General features: G+C 39.2%; 2 protein-coding genes across 2 annotated transcripts; one reads left to right on the top strand and one right to left on the bottom strand.

Moving 5' to 3' along the window:
- Nucleotides 1-406: 406 nt before the first annotated feature.
- On the bottom strand, nucleotides 407-5,020 carry mvb12a (multivesicular body subunit 12A). The gene is made up of 10 exons (XM_085911158.1): nucleotides 4,878-5,020; nucleotides 3,295-3,384; nucleotides 2,750-2,833; nucleotides 2,561-2,660; nucleotides 1,919-2,048; nucleotides 1,697-1,837; nucleotides 1,470-1,576; nucleotides 1,335-1,393; nucleotides 1,143-1,196; nucleotides 407-1,065 (listed from the first exon to the last, which is right to left on the bottom strand). The coding sequence occupies exons 2-10, from the start codon at nucleotides 3,382-3,384 to the stop codon at nucleotides 985-987; spliced, it is 846 nt and encodes a 281-aa protein (XP_085767284.1). The 5' UTR covers nucleotides 4,878-5,020; the 3' UTR covers nucleotides 407-984.
- A 637-nt stretch (nucleotides 5,021-5,657) lies between these two features.
- Nucleotides 5,658-9,913, top strand: sid4 (secreted immunoglobulin domain 4). The gene is made up of 8 exons (XM_085911156.1): nucleotides 5,658-5,823; nucleotides 6,396-6,542; nucleotides 6,629-6,763; nucleotides 7,049-7,221; nucleotides 7,293-7,479; nucleotides 7,983-8,162; nucleotides 8,700-8,966; nucleotides 9,121-9,913. Exons 1-8 carry the CDS (start codon nucleotides 5,709-5,711, stop codon nucleotides 9,123-9,125), a joined length of 1,209 nt encoding a protein of 402 aa, XP_085767282.1. The 5' UTR covers nucleotides 5,658-5,708; the 3' UTR covers nucleotides 9,126-9,913.
- The last annotated feature ends 389 nt before the right edge of the window (nucleotides 9,914-10,302 follow it).

Genomic DNA, 10,302 nt, shown 5'->3' with positions numbered 1-10,302 from the left:
TGTGTACGTAGGTGCGCGCGCGTGCGCGCAGCTGATCCGCGTGAGGCGGGAAACAGCTGGTTGGAATCAGCCTCCTTCCGGCAAGACAAACAAGCCAGCGGAGAGCAGCGCAGTGAGTTGCTCGTAGAGGAAAAACTTGTCAAATGCCGCTCCTGGATTTCACGTTGCACAAGGGGCAAACTTCCAACCATTGATTATGCATATGTATGTATGCATGTGTGTGTGTGCGTGCGCGTAAGTAAACAAATACATAGATAAATAAATGTTTCAATGCCCACGTCAAAAAATGTGTTAACCAAGGCACCACAGTAAGTAGTGGTTCGAACGTCTAAATCTGAGGCCTGAGATTATTATTTTTTTTCCTTATAATTTAGGACAGAATAAACAAAGAAAACCCACACAACAATTCGGCCATACAAACTCCACACAGACAGATTTATTTTATAGTCATTTTTATAGACTTATCAGGTCAATGAAATTGCCAACTAAAATATGAATTATTTGATGAAGTATACAAGCATATGTATATGACAAAATGAAGAATTCTTCTGTAGTCATTTTTATTCTTTCCTCAAGTATTATACAATTATTTCAATTTAAATCACTGTAGATAAATATCTCTTCCCTATGCCATCAAAACGCACAAACACACAAACATAAAACAACATTTATCATACATATGATTGTTTGCACATTCTTAATTGTAAACAAAGCATGGAAAAGGAATCATGATGACTGTCTGATTAATCACCTCAATATTTATATCTTCACTAGATTGGTCACCCTGTTATTTTTGCAAAGAATGTATTTCAAACAAATGGAAGACTTAACTGGAATGTTTGATGATGCTCTGATTCACAACATTTTAAACAGATGGTTAGTGCATGCCTTTTCAATGACATTTCAAGTTCAAAGCTCCTTCATTTGTACCACAATGACATTCCATTGGAGGAGGTCAGATGTTGCTTTGGGAAAGAACAAAGATCACTGAGCTGCTGAGGATGTCGACACTAGCGGTCTGGCCTTCTTGGCAGCCAACTCCTCCACTGCAAATGTGTAGTTATACTGGAAAATCAATACAAAGTCATTACATTTATACGTGGAAGGGTAATGAAGAAAGTGGTGCAGCCGAGTGGTCTTACCTCATTTTCTATATCTTGGAGCGATTTTATACGAATGTTGTTGAGCTGAGGAGTCTGAGAGTGATAAAGAGGGATAACTTAACATGGTTCTGGAAGACCTTTGCAGTGGCAGATGTTAGCCATAATTATATTGAGCTGGGAGCAGATTTGATCACTTAAGAAGAAAAAAAGAAAAAAAAGAGTTGAAAATACCGTAGGATTTGGTTGGATATCAAACTTTGGGTTAAGGCTGAAAGGCACTCCATCTAGCGCTGCACATAAATGACACAGAGAACATATTGGAAGAAACCTAAAAAAAACAACTACTTCGCAGTAATAATGTGTTACCTGTGATTCCTTGGATGCTGCTGTCAGCCGGTTTGTCCAGGGACTCATTGACATGGAGGGAGTGGCGCCTGTAGCTCATTTTACCGTAAGGCACTTGAGGAGGATTGCTGAAGAAACGTTACCCACCAAGAACTTAGAACTTAAAACCTCCCAAATAGGAGAGGCTCCTTTATTGTTCAATGACAACTTGCAATTCCTCTCATTAAAGAAAACAAAACAAAGTGTACCTGGCTCTTAGAGGTTGTGGAGTTGGAGGAAGCTCCAGAGAGAGTCTACGAAGGCCCAGACTGACACTACGAGGCTTGACTTGGGGCATGGTGCTGGTAAAATGACCCTTTCGACACCACAACACGTAGCCGTGGATGTCTCTAGAAACAACACATAAAGTATTTAACAGAGCTGGATGAAGTAATAGTACAGTTGAATGTCGTGGATTGTACGGCGCCTACCCAACACATGTGTAGTGTTGTAACATCATTTTGCTTTTGGCTGTCAGTTTGAGATCCAAGACAGCTGTGTCCACACTACCGACCGGGACGACACGCACACAAATGCGTTTTTTCTTCCAAACGGTGGCCTCTGGAGACAGCAACGTACGGAATATTACCAAAGTAAATCGACTGAAATTGTATGCAAAGTCTAGTCACAACATTGGTTTATTATAAACATTTGATGCTGGCAGAATATTAAGTACACTTGAAAAATATCCTAACAAACCTAACGTCAAATCCCTTTGTCTTAACTTCTGTCAACGCAGAAGAGCTCAGCTCCTTGTTTGACAAACTATACGAGACTCTGTGGCTCCATTAAAAACTGTGCAGGCCAAAAACTAAATCCGAGTTCTAGTCCAATGAGACAATTTGCAGAGCTAGGCAGGAGTAAGCAGAACACAAGTGGAGTAAGGACAAGCTTCAGAATTCTTACTAAGCATTGTAAAATACAGAAAAGACTACCGTGGCTTCTACCAGAAATTCACCAGTCATCAAATGGTTACTCAAAACCACTCACTTCATTGTTAACACTCCTCAGACTTCGGTTATCTAATTGGTCTACACATCAAACTGTCTGAATCAATTTGAGTGTGTACTCACTTGGTTCCAAGTGCTCTGCAATGAAGCAGAAGCCATGAGGAATGGCATCCTTGTCAGTAATGACCTGAATGTCTGACACGACCATCCCACCCGAGGTGGCCTGCAGAGAGACACGCTTACATGATGTATTGCGGTAAAGCAAAAACCCCAAAGAAAATTTCTGAAATAGTGGGCGTGTCTCTCAGTTACCTTACTGTAGCAAAGGTAATAACCCGACCTGATGGCGAAGCTGCGTGTGAAGTTTGCGTTAGCTCCATCTTCAGTGAGGCTGATCTGCAGATAGAAACAGAATGCTAATAAATATAGATGGACAGTCATTCGCATTGACACCTTCTGCCAAATTTTCAATGACCTTCAGAAGAGGACAGAGGAAAAAAAAAAAAAAGGATCAAAACAGAGAAATGTGATAGGTTTGTGCTCCCTCATTACCACGATCACATACCAAAGTACTTCTGAGCAAATAAGCCAAGGTTATCTTGACACTTAAAAACAGCAACAGCATGATGTGAAAAATGTTTTTTTTTCTTTTTTAATGAGGACATTGCATGTTAATTGTGAGTTCAAATTACTCAACATCCTCCTTCAGAGAAATTCCACAAATATTCAAAAGGGGCTAGCCCGTTTTTTTTTTATGTTCCTTCCCTAGAAACGGTGCATTTTTCATTCAAGGTGTATGGATGAATAAAAGCACAATATGCAGTAAAAAAATGTGGAATCTCCATCTCAATCTATACCATGGAGAAGTCTTTAGGGCAGGTGAAAGAGTTGGATGTCCACGCCACTGCTGTTAGTGGCCGAACTACCCCATAATCTGTGGTGGCCATCTGAAGAGAAGAGGAAAAAAAGACAAGGAGGTACGTATATGCCACATTTGACCTTTTGAAATGCAGGTGTACTTGGGTTCAAATGTTTGGTCTCACCACGTTTTTAAGAAAATGCACCCATTGTATTTGCAACCACAGTAATTGTATTTTGGATTCATTTGAAGATCCAAAACTTTTAAAAGGTTGTGAAGACAACATCATATGTGATGGGATTTAATTCAAGAACGGTATCACACAAAATGTAATTGCAATAGCACATTGCCTATCATAACTGAAGGAGTTTTTTTATATTCATTTTTGTCAGTGATAAAATAGCACTGTTAACCCCCCCCCCCCCCTTCCAAAAGTACGATTATGGATGAACAAATTTAATCCCAACAGACACTGTTAGGAAATAACAATGCACAATTTTTTTTTAATTCAATTATATACTAATTGATTTTTTTATTTTTGATGTCTGAGTTGTACACAGGGACCAAAATATTAGCAACAGCTTTCAATATGCACTGCAGGTCTCAATGTAAACTACACTAAAATGACAATAATTGTTTTATTTTTTATTTTTTTTAATGTAATGTCATCACACAGTCGAGGTAATGTCGGGGCCATCGAGTGCAGAAGACTCCACATTGGTGCTTTCGCTCAGCTGATTTTTGTCTTATTATTTTAACAAGTGAAATTCTATTAGTGACAGTCAAGGTATTATGGTGAATTGAGACAGCTTATTGTTAATGATCATGTGACAAATCAGCAGCAAAATAGGGGCTGTTTAAAGGCTGACAAAGCATATTTAGTTATTCGTGAGCCATACAGCAAGACACAGTGCTCCTATTCATTATGAATGGCAGTGTTATGACGCGCTGTGGCCAGACACGGAAACGATGAGTCCATTCGGAATTAAGTTTAAGTCAAGTTCAGCGCATGACATTCCAAATGTTTGGAGTTTAAAATTCATATGAAAGAGTTCAAAATATGAATGCAGTGCAGTATGTGTATGGTCAAAAGATATCTTTTTAATTGTGGAAGCAAACACAAGAAATGTATTTTAAATGTATACTTAATGGGTTAGTATTATTTGGAGTATTTCTGAGGGACCTAATCCAAGTAAAATTACTTTTAGTACAAGTCCAAGTAAATCTAAATTAATTATAGATTAATTATGAAAAGTTTCCAGTGTTTACCAAATTGACACGTGTACCTTTGTATAAAACTTACATTACTGTATACACATTTGGACATTTTTCAAAAAGTTAAGTATAATCAACTTAAAGCAGCGTTCCATAACAATAAGTTTGTTTGGTATAAAGGCCGAGTTATTAAAAAAGCAAATAAGTGAGGAGGCATGTTGGCTGTCGTTTACAATACAAACACGACCAGCCGGTCTGAAGTCACATCAGCTGCGATTATTCGTCAAAACGTGTTTGCTTAAAAAAAAAGTTAGATCTCTCCTCTTCCACAAATTTAAACACATCACCTCATCGACACTAACTTACCAGTATGAAAAGTCTTCCCTTCTCTTAAGTTTGAAGGTTAGTTGTCTGGTGAGGAAACTGCAATGAAATGTCTCTTGACGTCTGTAGGTGATTTTCCTAGTAAAAGCAGGAAGTCCTGTTTAACTACAACTCCCAGAACAACTCACGCCTAAAATACGTCAATGTTTATTTGCCGACTCTCGACGCTAGATGGCAGCATATCAAATTCGACAGTACTGAAAAATGTTAGTGAATCGTCAGTGTTTAATTGCTGACTCTTGACGCGAGATGGCAGCATATCAGGCTCTTGACGATACAGAAAAAGGTTAGAGAATCGTTTTCCCAAGACTTGCCTTAAAACTAAACAATAATCACGAAGCTTTTGAACAATTAATTACATCTTTAAAAGAAATCCAATCTTTGCCCAAGAGGTCAGATTGCTCATTTACTCAATAATTAAACTACAGTATGCACCACTTGGAGTTATTGTATTGATTTTTCCATTACATATATTTTGCAATAATTCTTTGAATAAAATTCTCTACAAAACACACACTTTTGAATGACACTAGCTCACAAAGATTTCTGTATGGACACCATGTAAAAGTCATGTAATTTTGAATTGCTTTTTCCTCTTTAATAACATAATAATTTACTGGTGTGAACTCAGTCAAAGATTTACATTTGTTTGATGGTCTTAAACAACAAAAACAATTGAGGGCACAAAGTAATAATGACGTGCACACGTATTTTTTTTCTATGAAAACATCCCTTTGCAAGATCTCTTGATCCTCTTTTATCACATTTCAGTAGGGAGGAGGCGAATGCCAAGTCAGGGGTGAAAGGTCGACCATGATGTTAGCAGAAAGAGATGGTCAGGCAGCACAGAAAGTGATTGAACTCTCTTCTGTAGTCATCATGGACTCATTCCCCTTTGCTCTGCTCCTCTTCTCCCTGTTATGTTCAGGTAATTAGAATAATTTCTGTCCATTATGTCTTTAACACACATTCTAATGTTTTTGAGAGCGGTAGTGAAGAGAGAACATGTTTGCGTGTGTTTACCATGAGTTGTGTGTTTTAATAGAAAGTGACTGCCTCAGCATAAAATATACTGGAGATAAAACAAAACAAAAGCTGCCGAGAGTATTTTGGTTGCTTTTGAAAGACAGACATAAGCTACAACTTTTATGATTGGTATAACTAAATATGGTCCCTGTTGGTGGCATACTGTGTTTGAAGTTAATTATGTCACTTAATTCTGTAAGCCCCTTAATGTGACAATAAAAAGAGGATTTTAGCTAATCATGCCCAATTTCACTCAATACATTTAAATATTCTTGTTTTTGTTCAGTCGTCAGAGACACTTGTGTTTAATCTGCGTATTTACTCAGACTGTTTGCTTTGGGCTGCTGTTGGTTTACACTGCATTTTACTCCGACCCGTTTAAAGGTTCACAGAATTGGATATGGCACGTGTGTTCTCCTACGTGCGTGTGTGTGTGTGTGTGTCTGCGTGAACGCATGCTCTCCCTCCCTGCAGCCACTGGTCAAGGTCCTGAGGTCTCAGTGGAGCCCCAGGTTACCACTGTACGCGAAGGCGAGTCGGTCAGCCTCAGGTGCCAAGTGGCGAGCGGTTCTCATTCCACCCAGCTGCAATGGAGGAAGGCCAACAATCAAGCCTTAGGAGGTCTGGAGTGTCAGCTTAAATGCTATGCTCGATGTATGTCAGTCACCATGTGCTAAAATACCAACTTTTTTTTTTTCTTCCGCTAGACAATATCAAGCTTGGCCCCAATGGTGTGGTTCTGACAGTTGCTAATGCTCGACCAAATAACCAGGGCGAGTACCAATGTGTGGCCACCAGCGCTGCTGGATCCAGCGTTGCTTCAGCACAGATCAACATCAAATGTGAGCTTCAACAACAGCAAAGGAAGATTTTCAGAATCATTTCAAAAATGTTCAAATACCAAGTTTTTGTGACAAAATACCAAGCTAAGCCATTTCAGAACTTTTTCCACCATTAATGTGACCAACCTCAACAACCCAACCCCAAAAACATTCTAATGTTTTTTGAAGGCTGGTAGTAAAATGACAAACTATAGAAATAATGCCATTGCACAAGTGTGCACACCCTGATTAACTTTGGAAGTTCCACTCTATGACGTTTTTCTTTCATGGTGACCTCCCCTACAGATCCTCCCAAAGTGCGCCTGTCACCAGCTGGGCCCCTGAGGGTCAAAATTGGTGACCGGGTATCAGTGCAGTGTCGGGCTACAGGCAGGCCACGGCCCAAGCTGAGTTGGAGACGCCAAGACTCCGCTCTGCAGCTGCCTTCTGAGGAGACAGATGGTGTCAGCACCATAGAAGTAATACCTGAACCAAAATAATGCTTTTAACATTCCTTCTCTTGAAATCCCATCACCTTTTTCTTTTCTAGTGGACTGTCGTGCGTCCAGAGGACGCAGGTGTGTACATTTGTCAAGCTGAGAACACCGTGGGCAAAACAGAGGTCAAATTAGAGGTCATCATGGGAGGGGGACCTGGTGCACCCACTGCATCAGTGAGTCATAAAGAAATGACAGTGGTGGAGGGTCATAGTGTCACTATCCGATGTCAAGCTACTGGTAAGCTGTTGATATATTTATTAGACAGTTAAACCTCTTAGTCATTTGAGCAATGTTATCATGACTAGAAATGCAGTAACTAAAATTTCATGCAGTCAGAAGTCCCAACCTCGTATAACGGCAAACCCTGAAGTGAAAAATTGAAAGCAATTTGAAACAAACAAAAAAGAAATAAATCCTGGTATTTTATTTATTTTTTATTTTATTTATTTCTTAACTATGCCTAAGTGAACCACTGTGAGGATAAAAGTGATTGCAACACAGTCTGACAATGACAAGAAAAATAAATGTTCAACAAATGACAATTTTATCTGAATAATATGAGCAATGAAAGTGCCAAAGTTAACTTCTAACAGATGTGTTGCAAAATACTTCAAGCTGTGTTGTTCATACTAAAGCAACTAAAAAGTATTAAAACACACAGACATTAATACTGTAACATCATCGCATAACATTTTAGATGATAACATTATGTCCATCCTTTTTTCCTCTATTTCTTTCAGGTTCTCCCCCTCCTGTCATCACATGGTCCAAACTGAGAGCCCCGTTGCCATGGAAACACACAGTAGCTGGTGGGGTCCTGACACTGACCAGTGTGGGGCGCCAGGATTCCGGCCAATACATTTGTAATGCTACCAACACACAAGGCTTCAGTGAGGCACACACGCAAATAGAAGTGGAGAGTAAGTGGACCAAGCCTGCCAGAACACATCGTGAAATTTTTACGACTATTTGTCAGGGGCCATGCACAGGAAAAATTAAACTCCAGAGTAGAGATAGCTGTACCATATTTTAGCTTTATTATAGCTCCCTGTGGCTGGTAAAAAAAAAAAAAAAAGAGTGAAGAAGTGAAAAGACAGTGATAAAATACATATGTACATCAATTGCATAATTCACGCCAGTACAGAAACAAAATGTATTTGTCAAACTATATCGACACAAATTGCATTACTTACTAACATTTAATGCATTCAAATATCATCAAAGTAAAAATCATGACTGATGGGTGTCCAAATTGTGATGCTCTTCAAGTCAGTGGGAGTTCCTCCTATTCATTTATGGACTTATACAGTATGAGAAGGCAGTTTTCTGTATGGAATGCTAAACTACAACCTCAAGGCCATGGTGATTTTGCGGCTTGTCCAAAACTTTCAGAGCTTGTTTGAACAGTGATTGATGATGATTCTCCCTCCTCTCTTCTTTTTTTCCTTCTGCCCTAGGCCCTCCTTATGCCACGGTTATGCCCGAGCAGGTGAAGGTCCAACCCGGTGATACTCTGACTCTGCGCTGTCTGGCCCACGGCTCCCATCCCATTCAGTTTCAATGGAGCCGGGTAGGCAGAGGCAACCTGCCCGCTGGAAGTCAGACCACCATCGATGGACAGCTTGTCATAGCTCCTGTTAAAATGGGTGACGGCGGAACATACAAGTGTGTGTCGACCAATCACATCGGCTCCAGTGAGGCACTGGCCAAAGTCATAGTTAAAGGTGAGACATGACATCATCAATATGGAGTGTTCATGACGTCTGAGTTGTGCTGAAAATGGCAACTAACTGACTAATGTTGAGGTTGCCTTGCGTCAGTGAAATGAATGTGACGTGAAGTCCACTTTGTCACTTCTTCTCTTGGTGTGTTTTCCAGGCTAGGCCACTGAAATGTCTGCAGTGTTGCCGCAAGCTTGAATTGTGACATCAGATGGAAAGTATCAAATTGTTACTGGAGCTAAACTCAAACCTTTCAATTAGTGGATGTATTAACGGATTAGGGGATCTTTGGGGAAAAAAAAATTGATCACTTTTCTTTCTGAGGAGATGACAAACTACTATTTGAATGTTTTTCCTATCCCAGGTCTGAAAAGTAATTCCAAAACACAAATATAAAATATTGTCTGTATATCCAAATATATTTAGTTCATGTGGTACTCGGTCGGCAACATGTAATTTTCCAACCATAAATACTTCAAGACGCTTTCTACAATTTGGGAATGAACTATGATCCATAAAATGTAGATTTGTTTTATGGTATTAGTAAGCATTTATTATACAAGGAATGAAATTGGAATGAAAAGGCGTCGAATGACAAGGTGTCTAAAATGCATCCTTCATTATGTGGTAGGACTTTAAGCTATAGAATAGTGATACTTTTATTTAAAATGTATTCTTACGATCCTGACAATACCAACATTTTAACAGTCTTAAAAATGCCTATGAGTGCTTCATAATTGCTTTTCAGTTAGGATTAAACTGATTCCAGTAAACGAATAAACGGACGGACGAACGAATGAACAAACAAACAAGTTGTCGATAACTCACATGGTAAATATGAAAGTGCGACACACTTATTTCTTTCATTTTTTTCATTTGGTGCTAATAGATTTAAAAAAAAAAATGCACGTGTTGTCAAGTATTAATAAAGTCCCCTAATAGATACTAAATGGTGTATTATTTTCTCATAGCACAACTTTAAAGCTAAACTATTATGCTTCATTTGTGTTAGCTTTTCAACCTCAAAGGGGCGACGTGCACGCTTGCAGTGAGGCGTTCACGGACTCAACCACAACGAGGACGCAGACAAGGATTGAGGTCATTGTCATCCGCTGCAATGAAGTCAAAAACACAGAACAAACAATTTCACCAATTGTGTCACATGAACAAGTAAACACATTTAGCTACCAGTTTTTAGTGAGCACATTGTTGCGAAACTTCGACTCCAGAGAGCTGTGCTTACGTAAGATTCAAATCAGTTCTAACTTAATGAAGTGTTATCTTGCCATTTGAGGCTTGTGGTTGCGGCAGTAAAATGGAAAAAAAGTTGACATTTCCA

The sequence above is a fragment of the Syngnathus leptorhynchus genome, chromosome 5 (genome assembly GCF_054491065.1).
Source record: "Syngnathus leptorhynchus isolate UIUO chromosome 5, UIUO_Slep, whole genome shotgun sequence".
Taxonomy (NCBI): domain Eukaryota; kingdom Metazoa; phylum Chordata; class Actinopteri; order Syngnathiformes; family Syngnathidae; genus Syngnathus; species Syngnathus leptorhynchus.
The sequence above is the reverse complement of the archived record's forward strand: the minus strand, read 5'-3'. Positions and strand labels throughout refer to the sequence as shown.

What these genes read in the sequence shown, in the direction of transcription:
- sid4 (XM_085911156.1), top strand. Translation starts at nt 5,709, where the DNA reads ATGATGTTAGCAGAAAGAGATGGTCAGGCAGCACAGAAAGTGATTGAA. An exon ending in CTTCTCCCTGTTATGTTCAG is followed by an intron (nt 5,824 to 6,395) that starts GTAATTAGAATA and finishes CCCTCCCTGCAG; the next exon opens with CCACTGGTCAAGGTCCTGAG. An exon ending in ATGGTGTCAGCACCATAGAA is followed by an intron (nt 7,222 to 7,292) that starts GTAATACCTGAA and finishes TTTCTTTTCTAG; the next exon opens with TGGACTGTCGTGCGTCCAGA.
- mvb12a (XM_085911158.1), bottom strand. Translation starts at nt 3,384, where the DNA reads ATGGCCACCACAGATTATGGGGTAGTTCGGCCACTAACAGCAGTGGCG. An exon ending in GCCCTAAAGACTTCTCCATG is followed by an intron (nt 2,834 to 3,294) that starts GTATAGATTGAG and finishes TTCTATCTGCAG; the next exon opens with ATCAGCCTCACTGAAGATGG. An exon ending in TCCAAGATATAGAAAATGAG is followed by an intron (nt 1,066 to 1,142) that starts GTAAGACCACTC and finishes TTGATTTTCCAG; the next exon opens with TATAACTACACATTTGCAGT.